This window comes from Centruroides sculpturatus, unplaced genomic scaffold (genome assembly GCF_000671375.1).
Source record: "Centruroides sculpturatus isolate CEXI.00-Female unplaced genomic scaffold, Cexi_2.0 scaffold77, whole genome shotgun sequence".
NCBI classification, from domain to species: Eukaryota; Metazoa; Arthropoda; class Arachnida; order Scorpiones; family Buthidae; genus Centruroides; species Centruroides sculpturatus.
The window spans coordinates 464,142-482,054 of record NW_019384320.1 but is presented as its reverse complement, the minus strand read 5'-3'; the positions used below and the strand labels follow the sequence as shown (position 1 = coordinate 482,054).

At 29.4% G+C, this 17,913-nt stretch overlaps 1 protein-coding gene across 1 annotated transcript in view; it reads right to left on the bottom strand.

Annotated features, from left to right (window-relative positions):
- The window catches only part of LOC111624948 (zinc transporter 9-like), a 49,364-nt gene that overhangs the window by 168 nt on the left and 31,283 nt on the right, over positions 1-17,913 (bottom strand). Inside the window, exons 7-18 of the mRNA XM_023367945.1 lie at positions 15,016-15,118; positions 14,686-14,741; positions 14,472-14,607; positions 11,811-11,915; positions 11,481-11,536; positions 11,267-11,402; positions 10,789-10,828; positions 7,875-7,960; positions 6,535-6,812; positions 6,395-6,457; positions 2,837-2,966; positions 39-152 (exon numbers count right to left, since the gene is read on the bottom strand). Coding sequence (XP_023223713.1) covers positions 39-152; positions 2,837-2,966; positions 6,395-6,457; positions 6,535-6,812; positions 7,875-7,960; positions 10,789-10,828; positions 11,267-11,402; positions 11,481-11,536; positions 11,811-11,915; positions 14,472-14,607; positions 14,686-14,741; positions 15,016-15,118 — 1,303 coding nt within the window. The remainder of the gene's footprint in view (positions 1-38; positions 153-2,836; positions 2,967-6,394; positions 6,458-6,534; positions 6,813-7,874; positions 7,961-10,788; positions 10,829-11,266; positions 11,403-11,480; positions 11,537-11,810; positions 11,916-14,471; positions 14,608-14,685; positions 14,742-15,015; positions 15,119-17,913) is intronic.

Genomic DNA, 17,913 nt, shown 5'->3' with positions numbered 1-17,913 from the left:
TTAGGTATTGTTAATGCAGCAAACATAAATTATATTACCTTTAACCCCTTTTCAATTCTGTCCACTTCACCACCCAACATGTCAACGATATTTTCTCCGTGTCTCAACATAAATGCTTCGACTTCTTCAATAGTCTTTACTTTTTGCATTTCCTTTTATTTGTTAAAATAGAATACAGAAAGTTAATCATCATATTTAACTGTAACAATATAGAATGTGTTATTACAGTAGATGCTCCATATTTGCATAGATTGCAAATAGCATAGCTAGAATTCACCTATTCATAGAAAGATGAACAAAAATAAAAACACACTTTATAATATTTTAACAAAGAGAAAAAATAATGTGGTCTAATGATGAACATTTCATGTTATTTCAGCATATAAGTGTAGAAACAGAGGAGTATCTGCCAATTTGACTATTACGACATATTGCCCTACATAACCTAATGGAACAAAACACACAACTGTGGCATAGTGGCAGAAGTTGTCAACACTTCATTCTATACTGGCAAGTGTGAATGATCAAAATATTGGCCTTCTGGCTCTATCTCATGGTGTTGTTGATTCAACAAAAACCTGCTCCAAGTAGTGGCATCTGTGAATGTCGGCTTTTTGATTGTTGCAGATCTGCAAGTAAAACGTTATATACTTTGATATTTTGCCACTGACGTGATTCTACAGTAAGATACAGGTAAACTTTCAGGTAAGTTTCCAAAAAAAATTCTGCTTTTAGCATATATAATGTTGCTCTGTCATGTGGAAGTCAACAACCCACAACTTGAACATCTTGAAAGCAAACCGTATTCATTCTGTAGAGGGATATTTATTTTGTGTCATCTGTAATGTTTACCAAAAGATGATGCTGTATATCGTTTCTTAGATTAAGAGTTTGTAAAATTTATAATCCCCTTGTATATTAAGAAAAAAGAGGCAGAAATTTCTTGGTAAAAGTAAGTGAAAAGATGTAGGTTTAGAGAATTAAAAAAATGTACTTCTCCTTTGCATAACAATCCTGCAAATATGTAGCTGAACTAGAGTGTAAAATAAAAATGTATCTTAACATATAAATTATATGCTAGTTTAGATGATCCAACAAATTATGGTTATCAACATGATAAATACAATAAAAAGATTTTTGGATTAAAGTTATCCAGACTGATCAATAGTGTGAGAAAAATTAATATCTCAAATAAGAAATAATTTCAGGCATATTGGCTTGTAGATGGCAATAATGTGGATACCTTTATCCTTACAAGGAGACATCCAAGCTTTGACATCCTGGATTTTGCTGAAATTTTAATGTGTTATGTTATGGTATTATGCACATGAGAGGGATATATTATAATTTGTGCCATTGATCAGTAGTTTAAGAGAAATTATTATTATATATTAAATTTTATAAATGGACCTGGATCTGAACTAGTAAGTAGAATACAATGTTAGAGTTTAATGTGAGTTCATCCTGCATTTTTTTACAAATTTTTCTGAAGTGTGAAATTTAGTGAATTATTAGAAAATATTTCACCCAAAATATTATGCAAATGATTTTAATAATTACAAAATACAGTCGACCCCCCCTATAACACTGTTGATAATTCCATTTTATATGAATTCCATGTTATATGAGTCACTTAGATTTTACAAATATGTGAGCCGTTCACAGTCCAGCACACATATTTGTAAAATCTAAGTGACTCATATAACATGGAATTCATATAAAATGGAATTATCAACAGTATTATAGGAGGGGTCGACTGTAGTATTTTGGGTCAGATGTATTTTCTAATAATTCACTAGATTTCACACTTCAGAAAAACTTGTGAAAAAGAAGTTGGAAAAAAGCAGGATGAAGCTGACTTTATGTTGCGCTTTTAAATCTGGTGCTTTACTTGTTACGATTCATTTATAGAACTCAATATAGAATTCGAATGGAAAAGTTTAAATAATGATTTCTCTTAAGCTATCTCTCCGTGCATTAGTAGAAGGGGTGTATTAACATTTCAGCAAAATCCAGGATGCCAAAGCTTGGATGTCTTCTTGTTAGGATACTCAAACTACTAGTATTTCAAAATGGAGTAAAGTCCAGAGCAGCTGTTACAGTAGAGTCCCACAAACTCAACTTTATGTGGACCGAGAAGGTCATGAGTTACCAAAAATGACAAGTTTTATGACATACAAATGATTCTAGTCTAAACAGCAAAATTTTTGTAAAGGTGTTACACATGAATTTGCAAATATGGTCACTATTGGCATGTGGTTACTATTTCTATTTGTAAGCAAATTTTAATTACAAAAATACTACTTTTGAGTTAGTGACACTTGCATAGTGGCATTTGCAATGGGACCTTGGAAAAATGGTTATATTCTTTTGTTAACAAGTAGAACTGATGCTATTAACAAGTGTCACCAGGCAAGAACCATAATTTATTTGATCCTAGCGTTGTGTAATCTAATTTTTACCTCTAGAACTTGTATTTCTTTTTTTGGACAATATGACAAATTTTATGGAATGTCATATTATCAAGAGTCAAGTTTCTGGGACTAGTGTTTTTTATTCATTTCTGTATAAAGTAGTTACATCTATCTCGGACAAGTAAACTAAATATTTATATAACACATTATAAACCTAATAATTACTATTAAAAATGAATTTTTATCAGAAATTATTACAATAATTGCTGATAAACAATCACAATATCAGTTTAAATTCAAATAAAACTTAGTGTTTTAAAATTGATAGTAATAAACTTAGATACTAAATTTTAACATAAAATACTAAAATCATAATAATGTCTATTCAGAATTTTTTATCTAATATCAAATTAAATACTTACATTTAGTAACATCTCCAAATCTTGAGAGTCCAGATATGATCTACTAAGTTCACGTCCATCAAAATCTACTTCTGCTTTATAACGGACAAAATTATTTCCCATGTCTGTTGCCTTTACATCATGTAAAGCCCTTTTAAAATTAATAAAAGGAAAAACAATATATAAATTCAGTTCTTAATTTTCTAAGAATGAAGAAAATCTACAATTTCATAAGTAAATAAATTTATTGACAAAAAAGTTATAAACCTAGATAAAATTATCTGTATGCAACTGTTTCAGACAGAATGATTACAGTTGTGGTCCAATTGCATGTGTGAGCAGATACCTGACATGGTGCACCCCTACAGTGAAGTTCAAAAGTAGGATTACTGTCACTCACACTTCTGCAGGATGATGCAAGCGGTTGGAACTACAAGGGGGTAGTGGTGGCAGACACAATTATCTTTGTACATTGATGTACAGCTCTAAGAAATTCTAACTTTAAATAAATATGATTATCTAAACCGAACACTAAGATATTCTAAAGACTATGATAGAGGGACATTGCTACAGTTAGTTGTTCTGTAGTCAGATGATTCCCTAGATGCTTGTTGGTTTTTCCTCCTCTTTTGATGTAGAGGTCTAGATTGGAAAACAAGATAGTTGATCCTTTGTACAAGAGGTTGTGTTGATGGAAGGAGAGTTGATTTTTTGGGTTAACAAACTGATGCAAGATGATGTTTGATCTTAGCTAAGACAACACAAAACTGTTCCTTCACCCTTCGGGAGGGGAGAAGATGAAAGACTTGTCTTGGGGATCTGTCCCTTTATACAATTTTGACTTGGAGCCAATAATTTCAATTGCTCCAAATCCCCTCTTTCCCTGCTTCCCATTGGTTTCTGTTCTGTTACTAAGGGCTGAATTCAGGTTGGAGGAGGTAGATGTCTCCCTTGTCACCAATGCTGGATTTATCATTCCCTCAAGTATTTAATTATAACTTCCTTGGGGTGATAGCCCATAATTAGGGGAGGAGGTGTTTTTCTGTTTGGGAATTAGTACAGCTGCAACTAATTGGTCATACTTGATACTTAAATATCTTAATGTTTCCTCTTTTGTTTGTCCGATGTATCGGGTGGAAAGTTGAGATTGCTTGTTTACAATTTTGTCCTTTTTCATAGTTTAACTCCCTTAGTTTAATTCCATAAGATAAACTCAAAGATGGAGAGATGATGTCTCACAAACAAATAAACATTTTTACAACTATGTTTTTTTTTTTCTTTCTTTCACTGAGTTAGAGAACAAGAGAACACAAAAACAAGTGAGGGCGGTTATGACGTCATACATCAGCCAATGCTACCAGTGTCTTAAAATTGCTACCCCCATTGCTATTCTATAAAATGGCTCATAGACATTCACTGTGTTCAGAATTTTCAGTGTACCTGTTCTTTGAGCACAACGATGTCACACAGGCCTGCCTCATCTCTTTGACTCAAAGACATGCATACAGCTGATAAAGTTTCAGAAAGGCTGCAGGATAGCAGGCAATTTAACTATTAATACCACTCACATTCAGGTCATTTTGACCTGAATGTGAGTGGTATTAATGGCAAAGGTGCACAAGGGCACATATGCATGTAGGCAGAAGAGATAATGATCTGATTGTGTCACAAGCAAAATGCTGCAGTGGTATCTTTGTCCATCATCCAGAAACTAGTGGAAACTTTGCTACAAAACTTGTTTTTTCCTTGCAATTGACAAGTGATTAGCAGAGGCAAATTTGCATAAAATGTGATCACCATGTCCTGCCATTAGGACCTTAACATTGCCAACTTCATTTGCAGTGGTGACAGAGGCATGGAATGCTACAAACTGGCACTGTAGTGTCTTTAGCAAGAAATCCCAGTTCTGTTTGGGAATGGACAACCACAGTGTTAGAGTATGGAGGATTACCAGCAAGTGCTTCAATCCCATCTTTACTGTTGAGCAGCACACTGCTCCACTGCTAGTGTGCTGGACTGGAAGCCATCTTGTATTGAAAATCAGTCTTCTCTAATAGTGATGCACTGTTGAAATTGACAATAAAGTGGTATGTTCAGGAAATCTTGTAACCTTCTCTCTTTTCTTGGAAGGCTGCAAATAGCCATTTTCTAGCAAGATGCTTAGTGGCACCCAACTAGTTTCCCAGGAATATCTACATCATGCTGTCATATTTCATTGGCTTGCCCTGTCTCCAGATTTGTGAGTAGTTTGTGGCACCAAATGGGTCATCAGCTTCGGCCATCTAAAAGTGTGAAGGATCTGGAGCAGCAGTTGCAACATGTGTATGTAAATCTGTTGCAGAATAGCACACAGTGCCTGTATGTCTGACCATATTGCCACACATTTAGACAAGAGGTGGTCTTACAAGGTATAAAGGCTTCTTTAAATTGTACTGGTGTTCTACAAGAAATTGTCCCTTTGGTACAATGCTGTAATATCACTATCATCATTACATTTGCACTAACAGAGTTTTAGCAAATTCCTTCTTGGTGCATAATTTTATTGTCAATGAGTGTAATTGCAAGTCTTGTATTGATAAATTGGAGTGAAGATATAGTTTTACTAGGGATTAGTGCTGGATGCAAAGTAAATAATATTTCTAAATTTTCTCTATATTCACTTCAAAGTTTTTATAATAATCACTAAGAAATGTTTTTGAAATTTAAAAATAATATTTTATATGTTAAAATATGATTTAGATATTTTAATTATTATTAATATATCAAAGCAATTTTTCCAAACTGATAATAGTAAACTAAACCAACCAAGGTTTTTCCACATTAAATATTTTTAGAGATGTGAAATAAATAAATTTAATTAAACAAGTAAAATTCACAAGAAATTTCCAAGATGGTGCTCATCAATAATATGTTATTTTTCTTGAGTTTCCGAAGTTTGGCAAAATATTGAAGGAAGCTCAACAGTGTTGGAATGGATTTTTTATTCCAAATAAAATAGATTTTTCATAGTTTGATCCTAACAAACGCTCCAAAATTTAACTTTTTGTAATTTAAATTTTATGCAAGATTATATCTTTCCACTGCATTTTACAGAATTCTATCCATTTAACACATAAAAAAGAGCAATCATTTGATTTGTAATAAACCATTATAGAAAAAGTTAATCATTCCCCAAACATCTAAACAATAATTAAATTTGTGATATTGAGTTAAGGTGAATAAGGTTGTAACAAACATTTTCAGAGATCTTTAATATATGACTGCAAAACTGCTGTATTTTATGTCATTAATGATGGAGAAAATGATTATGTTCAATAGTAGCAATCAAATGAACATTATTTGAATATTGTAAAAATAAATGTATGGTTTTTAAATCAAAATAAACTGCTTATTCTAAACAAATTATGCTAATTTTAAAGTGTACAAAGACTTTATAAGATGCCAATAAAGATATAAAATAAGATAACTCAAACTTTTGGTGTGTTTATACTGGATATTAAGTTGTTTAGAATCAATAAAATTTCTAATTGCAGCCTTTAAATTTTGAAACTATTAATTTTTGTCATAAAACTTAATTACCTGATCATCACGTCATTTTCCAATTCTTTGTTAATCTGCAACATTGTATCTGCTGGAATTGACCTATATATTAAAATAATAATATATCAAATTTAATTTTTTACTAATTTTTTTTTTTACTAATCTCTAAATACAATTACCTTCCAACTAAAGCAGCAATGTTGGTATATATTATGAAAGAAGCAACTGTTCCCAGAAGGCCACCGACTAATAATGAACCGGCGGCATCATATATAGGATTGCCCATGTACGAAGTTAATCCCATACAACTGCCCGCTATTAGAACTCCTATTACGGCAGCCAGGTCTTCTAGTAACACTACGTTTAAACTCGGATCGCGACTTCTGAGAACTGTAATGAAATAACAATGTAATATAAGCAATAAAGAAAGCAAATGAACTGGAATAGTGATACAAGTCTACTCAAAACCTTTTCAACCTTATTTAATACACCTTTCTCAGGTTATATTCATTATATCATTCAAAAATCAAACATGCTACATTGGAATGGCATATTTCAAATTTGAATTAAATTCCAGAGTGTTAAGTAATCAGACAGGGTATAATTGCAGGTGTAAAAAGAAACTAAAATAGCATTAAAAACCCACAATACATAACCACACTGTAATTGCATCCCTTCTCCAGGGGTTAATGCTAGAACTTAAACTTGAAATATGTCATTCTAATATACAATATTCAACTTTCAAATGATTAACAAATGTAGCCTGAAGGAGGCATGCTCGATAAGGTATTTATCGAGCAGGCCTCCTTCAGGCCTGCTCGATAAATACCTTATCGAGCACAGGGCCAAGAATTTGCACAGGGCCCATTCCTTTGCCCTGTGCAAGAATTTGCATTTATGCCCCTTAATGAATTAGGTTTGGGAAAATAATAAAACAAATACAGTGAAACTGCTTAGGCAATTCAACGGGCACCTGTCAAAATGGGCAAAAATTTCTGGCACTGAATAGTATAAGTTACCTGTATTAAACGACCACTTGTGTAACGCAACCGCGGGCATAGATTTTTGGTCCAAAACAACAAACAACAACTGTAATAAGCGACCACTTCTGTGAATATATCTGTCTAAACTATTGCTCGAACCCATCTCAACAACGTTTCCCTGCTCCTAATATAACGAATTAGTCTAAACTCTCATTCGAACAACCTCGGGCACTTCTCCTACCCTTGAAATTAGGTGCAGGTGTTAATGAATTAGTCTAGCAACTGTAGTATCGTGGTCTGTCAAAACAAACCCCAATTTTAGGTTGGGATAAGAATAACTGAGGACTTCACAGATGAATGAGTTAAAAAAAATTAGTTTAATGAATCAAACTTAACCGATGTACGACTATGAATTTACAAAAAATATTTTCAGATGATACTCCTTTCGTGGGTCACTCATGAATACACGTTAAAATCGGGGCTTACACTCTCCCTCTGATAACAAAGGCACAGAAAACATGTGGTGAGAAATTCACCTTATTCATGAAATAATGTTTGGGTAACCTTCTGCTACTTACTAGGATTTCTTCTGTTGAGGATCTGATGTATTTCGACAAAGTTCCTATGTCGATGAAAACAGATTTTCATTTCTATTTGTCTTCCTCCTTCCCGAAAGCTCTGGTCGGCAAATTGCTACCGTTTCCCTGTTTCGTCCCTTTACTCCCTACCGCTTTTCTTCACTCGGGAGATCAAATTGCTCCTCCAAGTTCAGGAAAGAAAAAAAAAAAAAAGAATGCCTGTTCCACCAGGTGTACCTCCTTTTAAACCTCCCTCCATCTGGGAACTTCCACACACACACACGTGATTCCATGTTAGCCAATAAACGTGCACAAGACTTACCGGCCGCAAGGCGGTGCGTGACAACAGACAACAATATTGTGTAACAATTTTTAAAACCAGTACAACAAAAATGAACAATAATACATATATAATATAATAAGGACATACATATAGTAGTGGAGCACTACACAACAAAGGAAATTCATTTCAGTTTGCTCGAAATTGTTTGAAAAACGAAAGAAACGCAAAGTGCTGTCGTTAGAAGATCGTGTTATCACAACAGCAATTAGTGGCAAAGTTTAACTGTGGGAAAACGAAATTGATTTTACCGTAGACATACAGTATTTTCCTTGGAGGTATAAAATATTGTACATGATACAATTAATCGGCTGATCTCATCATTTGATAAAATTTATTTTTATTTATTTTGAAGCTCATATACAGTACATTTTGGATAAATAGTTTCTGTATCAACCTACCTTATTTCCACGATATTTTTAGAAAAATAATATCCAAGTAATTTTTGCACGCAAAATATTCAAAAAACAAACGCATTAATGCAAAAATCAGTTTTACAGGCAACCTTCCTTTTTCGATTCCGCAATGACAATCGTGGAATTAATGAAATTGTATAATGAGCAAAAATAATAAATTCGTTTTATTATTAATTTTTCTTATTGTACTTAAGAAAATATTTAAAAAATACAGTATTTTTAAAGTTAAAATAAGATTAAACTAATGAATACCAAAACCATAGTGATGTAGAGATATGACACGTTTATATATCGATGACGTAATACACGTAACTGAGGATTGAATGAAAACAACCGAGTTGAATTAATTAAGTGGGAAAAAAGAAAGTGTGCATTATAATCAAGAAAATGCGACTATTGTATTAAATCTGTCTTATAAAATCACGACGACTCCTGTAAATCGAGTTATCTGATAAGAATAAAATACAATACTAATATAGTCCTATCGTTGAAAAAATTTGCTTATTTTTGTTCACCTCGAGTTTTGCTTAGTAGAAATGGCTAAAAAATGCACAAAATACTTACAGAAATACAGTATTATGGCACCACCTGTCTAAAAGACCACTTTTTGAAGGAACCGTGGGTGGTCACCATAGACAGGTTTTACTGTACATGCATTTTGGGCCCCCTTCTAAAGTGGGCCCTGTGCAGGTGCACCTGCCTAGTTATGTGCACTGATTAGAACTCCTATATAGTAGAAGAAAATTTCTAAAAAATTTTGAATTGAGATTCTTGAGTTCAATCATAATTAGTTAACAATATTTTCCTTTTATTGATATAAAATGTTTTTAAGCTTTCATGTGAACATGCAAATGGAAAAAAAGGCTGTTTTACTTTACAGTGATGATCTTGAATCTAATCAGCCATATTAGCAAGCTATGACCATACATTATTGTTTTAGTGTTAGTATGGTGCCTGTGCCTGTTAATTATATTCCTTGAATTTAGCTGAAAGAATTTTACAGATTTGCATAATTTAGTCAAATCATTTGAATGAATCTGTCACTAATTGTTATGTTCAATAATTCTGTTCTTCACAATTTTGGTTAAAGAACTATATGGCTATATTTGTTAGCTCAATCTTCTGAAGAAGCAANCATTGATTTTTCCGTTTTATCTGAATTACATGTTGTACGAGTCACTTAGATTTTACAAATATGTGAGCCGTTCACAGCCCGGCACACGTATTTGTAAAATCTAAGTGACTCGTACAACATGGAATTCATATAAAACGGAAAAATCAACAATCTTATAGGGGGGTCGACTGTATACAGATATTTTTGGCCTATTTGTATTGCATTATTATTATTATTTGTAAATTTATAAAACTGAATTTTTGTTTGTTAACATAAAATGATGAGAGTAATTATTTATTTCATCAGAATTATTCACTGTATTTCAAAAACTGAGTATAAGTAAGAATTTTCAAGAAATGATTACTGTAATTCAGTCATTGATCATGGTGTCTTAATTTGCATTAGTCTCGGAGGAAAAAAATTACATAGTGACATTACATTATTAATCTTTGTAGAATTTATTACCCCTGTTTTTGTTGTTTAGTCTAATATTAGTTGCATTCAGGTTGGAGCACTAGTGTATCCAACCTGATTGCAACTAGTGTACTACACTGAAATCAAGGCGAGTGCTTATCAGGATGAACTTGGTTCTCTTAAAATTGAGTCAATCTAAACACACAACAATATTATGTTGCCAACATGACTGTCTTAGTGCACACTAGTGCTCCAACCTTAGTGTAGGTAGGCTAGCCTCTTGTTGCACATATACAGGACCATTTTCAGGAAAACAGTAGTATTTGAATGTACAGTATCTACTTATATTAAATAAGTACCACTAAACATATGAGACTTCTTGGAGCAATTAAAATTGATTTTTTTCTGAATATTTTGTCTTATTTTCTTCCTCTGTTGGATATTAATTTTAAAATTGAGCTTTTTCATCAGATAAATTGCTCAAAATCCCTTAGAAGTTGAAAGAGAATGCTTATAATTTATGATTTACAATTTGATAAATTTATTTATTTATAAAGACCTAAATAATTATAGAAAATTTTAACTCACCTCCTTCAGAAATTAAAGAACCACCAAGAATAAAAAAGGCCTGTAATAAGTATGTAATTATATTTCAATGAAAACAATTTCATTATTAACACATTGGCATCTGATGACCAAATAATTATTATTTTACTTTAAAAATCATTGAATTCTTTAAGTAAATTAGATATAAAAATTGAAAAATGTAGCAAATTAACAAGAAAGCTATCCAATGGCAATGTGTTAATACTATGTCAAATGGTAAAAAATTAATTTTTTCTCAAAATATTTTAATAAAAAATAATTATATTGTAAAATGCTAAATGTTTTACATTGTAATTTATTAGATTGTTAATATAATTAATCATTTCAGTAAGTTACAAGAAATGTACTGAATAAAAATACTATAATAATGTCTATATTATTTTTAAAGTATGAATTAACTAGAATATTTTCAAAGAAATTTTTATTTATTGAAATTAACTTATTAGTTTCTAACACTTACCCAATAGAGAGATTCAATAACTTCAGGAAAAAAAATGCCCATTATACCATGGTAGATAGAAATACCTGTTCCAAAGCAAAATATACCAACACCACTGATTAAGGAAGCAACATATCTCATGTTATGATAGCCATATCTACACGTATCAGGAAAATTTCTTTAGTACATTTAACTAAATTTATGAAAAATATTTTAAAATTCAAAATTAACATACGGATGGTCCACGTCAGGTCTCTGAATTGATTTGCGAATTCCGAAAGCTAAAATTATCTAAAAAAAATGTATAAATCAATTTTCTATGGAATTTAATTTTTTATAATAAAATGATTTATGTAATATATACTGTTTGAAGGAAAAAATAAATAGGTTAATAAAAAATTTTAAACACTAATTAATTCTGTTTTTAAAAAGTAATTGTTGTTATTTTTTTAATACTCTTAAAATGATTACAATGATTTTTTTTAATCATTTCTAAAACCTGTAACTGAATGAAAATATTTATGCTCTTTACAAATAGCAAGAAAAGTAAAGATTAAATATTTACCTGATTGCAAGTATCAGCTAAAGAATGAATTGCTTCAGCAAACATGCTATGAGATCCTGTGTATAACCATGTAATGAGTTTAAATGCAAAATTAGCTCCATTTCTGCAAAATATTTATAAAATTTTTAAATTAACTGAAAATATTATAAAATCAAAATACATTTTTTAAAACTTTATTAAGTATTTTTTTATAATATATAAATATTTACAAGTAAAAGAGAATGTTTTATTATGGGTGCGCCAATAATAAAACATTTTTCCAATTGGATAGAATAAACCCTCGATCTTTCAAGAATGGAAGTAGGATCCCTGCCCTTGCTATTTATTCTATCCCATTGGAAAATATGTCGGGTGGGCACACCCATTATATTGGCACGACAACCAGAATGTTTTTTTGTTGTATTTCAGAACATCAGTATTCTATCAGGAAAAGAAAAGAATGTTTTATTGGTTCAAATTTCTCTAATTTTATATTTGTGTAAAATCAGTATTTCAATAATAATCAAAATATTCAGGAAAGTGCATGGATGTGTCAAAACTGTTTCAAAGAGTGTTTTCTTTGTTTTCAGAAACCTTTTCAATTCAATAAAAAAAAAGATCATGTAACATTATGAATAACTGATAATAGTTATTGATATACTTGGGACATAACATTATTTTGATTAATTAATTAACAGAATATACAATTTATAAAATTGTTGTCTATCTTTACACTTGGAGTGATCAATATTTCAATGAAAAGATATATTTTTGGTTACTAATAAGAGAAAATAAAAGAAAATCTTTATTTTCTTGCTATGTTTAGTTGGATATAGAGTTTAAAAATACTGAATTACCTTCTTAGTCATAGTGTAATCTTTTTAATTAATAGTGTTTTGAAAGTTGGACAAAGATGCTTTTTTAACAGAGTTAAAAAAAATGTTTATATTTATATTTTTAACTTCTATGCAATGTAAATGTTGAAGATAATAATACCTTCAAGACCACTTAATTCTGAATGTCAATAACAAACCAATATTTAAATTAAGAACTGTTTTTCCCCAAAAATAAGACCAGGTCGTATATTAATTTTTGTCCCAAAAGATGCATTAGGTCTTATTTTCAGGGGATGTTTTGTCCAAAGGTGCCAGCTTGGGTATTTACAAATACTTTATTTATATTTAATTATATATTATAATTATTATTTTATAATTCAATATGTCCATTGTGGGTTGCAACAGATATATTAAATATGACCATCTGGCTGACGATCTTAACTGGGGCTTATTTTGGGGTAGGGCTTAAATTACGAGCATCCTGAAAACTCATGCTAAGACTTATTTTCGGGGAAATGCAGTAATTATTATAATAGTTAATCCTGAGATATAACTTTTTAACTGTTATAATAACTGTTATAATTTTTTTGTAAATAGTCACAATTCAATTTTTAATTGAAGATATCCTGGGTTGTTTATGTTATCATGTATGCTGTTAGTGTAACATATCTGTAAGTGATGTAACATATTCTGTTTTACACCATTGAAACCAATGTTTTATTCAAAATTGCAGCAACTTTTGATAGTTTACAACGCTCCTCTTCAGGCTGATTTGATTAGACTCAAATCAAACAAGATTTTTTATATTTAAATAAAATAAGAACATAACAGGCAACATAAAAAAGTTGCCTAGTATGTTCTTGTTTTATTTAGATCCAATAAATAGTATGTCAGTTAAAGTTGTATTGTTATACCTTAATTATTCCATTATTAATTTTTTAAGTAAATTTCATAACATGAAAATTATTTACTTCTTTCACTGATTAAATTTAATATTAATACCTCATTTGAATTCATTCTTTTTAACCAAATATTACATTACTATTAAAAAATTCTTTAAAATGTGCAAATTATAATGTTATAATGTTACATAACAAAATAGGTTTTCCAAATGCTGGTGTTAAAAATGGATAAATTAATTAGTTTATCTGTTTTTACTTATGTAGATACATTTGTGTAATTAAAATTTATTATAATAAAAAGTTTAATTTTTCTTGAGAAGTAATAATTCTTAAGATCAATGACTTAGATTTGAAAAAATGAAATAACCTGTTAAATTAATTACATATAAGAAAGCATTTTAAAATTAACAGGGTGTTAATTTTTACATATATAAAAATGTGGACTGGATATTTTGTCTGTTAAATTGAGGTTTAACTGTGATAGATAAATTTTAATAGCCATGAAATTATTATAACACATAATAACATTAATAAAATAAAAGAATCACGTTCTCTATCTAAGCCTACTATTTGCAATTAATATATATTTCTCAACTAAATTTTTCTTAATATTTTTTGCATTATTTTACTGATGTATTAATGTGTCATTTAAGTACTATTGTGCATACTTATTCTGGTCTTTTATTTCTAAATCTTGGAAGGAACTACACAAATTAAATGGCTTTTATAAAAAAAGTATGTTATTGATAACAAAAACAAATTATCATCAGAATAAGTGCAACATACATCTGGTCTGTATAATGATTAATTCTAATACTGACTGACCCCAGTATTGTAAGAATAATTCATAAAAAAGAAAAATTCATCTATTTATTTCATGAATGTCAAATGTGTAATTGGATACATTTCTTATTGAAATTAACTTATTAGTTTCTAACACTTACCCAATAGAGAGATTCAATAACTTCAGGAAAAAAAATGCCCATTATACCATGGTAGATAGAAATACCTGTTCCAAAGCAAAATATACCAACACCACTGATTAAGGAAGCAACATATCTCATGTTATGATAGCCATATCTACACGTATCAGGAAAATTTCTTTAGTACATTTAACTAAATTTATGAAAAATATTTTAAAATTCAAAATTAACATACGGATGGTCCACGTCAGGTCTCTGAATTGATTTGCGAATTCCGAAAGCTAAAATTATCTAAAAAAAATGTATAAATCAATTTTCTATGGAATTTAATTTTTTATAATAAAATGATTTATGTAATATATACTGTTTGAAGGAAAAAATAAATAGGTTAATAAAAAATTTTAAACACTAATTAATTCTGTTTTTAAAAAGTAATTGTTGTTATTTTTTTAATACACTTAAAATGATTACAATGATTTTTTTTAATCATTTCTAAAACCTGTAACTGAATGAAAATATTTATGCTCTTTACAAATAGCAAGAAAAGTAAAGATTAAATATTTACCTGATTGCAAGTATCAGCTAAAGAATGAATTGCTTCAGCAAACATGCTATGAGATCCTGTGTATAACCATGTAATGAGTTTAAATGCAAAATTAGCTCCATTTCTGCAAAATATTTATAAAATTTTTAAATTAACTGAAAATATTATAAAATCAAAATACATTTTTTAAAACTTTATTAAGTATTTTTTTATAATATATAAATATTTACAAGTAAAAGAGAATGTTTTATTATGGGTGCGCCAATAATAAAACATTTTTCCAATTGGATAGAATAAACCCTCGATCTTTCAAGAATGGAAGTAGGATCCCTGCCCTTGCTATTTATTCTATCCCATTGGAAAATATGTCGGGTGGGCACACCCATTATATTGGCACGACAACCAGAATGTTTTTTTGTTGTATTTCAGAACATCAGTATTCTATCAGGAAAAGAAAAGAATGTTTTATTGGTTCAAATTTCTCTAATTTTATATTTGTGTAAAATCAGTATTTCAATAATAATCAAAATATTCAGGAAAGTGCATGGATGTGTCAAAACTGTTTCAAAGAGTGTTTTCTTTGTTTTCAGAAACCTTTTCAATTCAATAAAAAAAAAGATCATGTAACATTATGAATAACTGATAATAGTTATTGATATACTTGGGACATAACATTATTTTGATTAATTAATTAACAGAATATACAATTTATAAAATTGTTGTCTATCTTTACACTTGGAGTGATCAATATTTCAATGAAAAGATATATTTTTGGTTACTAATAAGAGAAAATAAAAGAAAATCTTTATTTTCTTGCTATGTTTAGTTGGATATAGAGTTTAAAAATACTGAATTACCTTCTTAGTCATAGTGTAATCTTTTTAATTAATAGTGTTTTGAAAGTTGGACAAAGATGCTTTTTTAACAGAGTTAAAAAAAATGTTTATATTTATATTTTTAACTTCTATGCAATGTAAATGTTGAAGATAATAATACCTTCAAGACCACTTAATTCTGAATGTCAATAACAAACCAATATTTAAATTAAGAACTGTTTTTCCCCAAAAATAAGACCAGGTCGTATATTAATTTTTGTCCCAAAAGATGCATTAGGTCTTATTTTCAGGGGATGTTTTGTCCAAAGGTGCCAGCTTGGGTATTTACAAATACTTTATTTATATTTAATTATATATTATAATTATTATTTTATAATTCAATATGTCCATTGTGGGTTGCAACAGATATATTAAATATGACCATCTGGCTGACGATCTTAACTGGGGCTTATTTTGGGGTAGGGCTTAAATTACGAGCATCCTGAAAACTCATGCTAAGACTTATTTTCGGGGAAATGCAGTAATTATTATAATAGTTAATCCTGAGATATAACTTTTTAACTGTTATAATAACTGTTATAATTTTTTTGTAAATAGTCACAATTCAATTTTTAATTGAAGATATCCTGGGTTGTTTATGTTATCATGTATGCTGTTAGTGTAACATATCTGTAAGTGATGTAACATATTCTGTTTTACACCATTGAAACCAATGTTTTATTCAAAATTGCAGCAACTTTTGATAGTTTACAACGCTCCTCTTCAGGCTGATTTGATTAGACTCAAATCAAACAAGATTTTTTATATTTAAATAAAATAAGAACATAACAGGCAACATAAAAAAGTTGCCTAGTATGTTCTTGTTTTATTTAGATCCAATAAATAGTATGTCAGTTAAAGTTGTATTGTTATACCTTAATTATTCCATTATTAATTTTTTAAGTAAATTTCATAACATGAAAATTATTTACTTCTTTCACTGATTAAATTTAATATTAATACCTCATTTGAATTCATTCTTTTTAACCAAATATTACATTACTATTAAAAAATTCTTTAAAATGTGCAAATTATAATGTTATAATGTTACATAACAAAATAGGTTTTCCAAATGCTGGTGTTAAAAATGGATAAATTAATTAGTTTATCTGTTTTTACTTATGTAGATACATTTGTGTAATTAAAATTTATTATAATAAAAAGTTTAATTTTTCTTGAGAAGTAATAATTCTTAAGATCAATGACTTAGATTTGAAAAAATGAAATAACCTGTTAAATTAATTACATATAAGAAAGCATTTTAAAATTAACAGGGTGTTAATTTTTACATATATAAAAATGTGGACTGGATATTTTGTCTGTTAAATTGAGGTTTAACTGTGATAGATAAATTTTAATAGCCATGAAATTATTATAACACATAATAACATTAATAAAATAAAAGAATCACGTTCTCTATCTAAGCCTACTATTTGCAATTAATATATATTTCTCAACTAAATTTTTCTTAATATTTTTTGCATTATTTTACTGATGTATTAATGTGTCATTTAAGTACTATTGTGCATACTTATTCTGGTCTTTTATTTCTAAATCTTGGAAGGAACTACACAAATTAAATGGCTTTTATAAAAAAAGTATGTTATTGATAACAAAAACAAATTATCATCAGAATAAGTGCAACATACATCTGGTCTGTATAATGATTAATTCTAATACTGACTGACCCCAGTATTGTAAGAATAATTCATAAAAAAGAAAAATTCATCTATTTATTTCATGAATGTCAAATGTGTAATTGGATACATTTCAGTATGCATAGAACAGATGCATACTGGAACTGTATCGGTAAACTGTGATGAACTAAAATGTGTTCCAATATTCTTCGATAAATTTGTCAGTGCAGTGACTGATACACATCACATTTGTCAAGCTGCAGATATGGTGAGTTCTGATGAAGCTATATGGCTGCCTGCATGATTGTTATTAGCTCCATTTTTACTATCATCTTTATAACCCAAAGTTATTTTGAGAAAATAAAAGTCTTCAATGCCAATATAGTACTTTTTGCTTCTGCCATCTT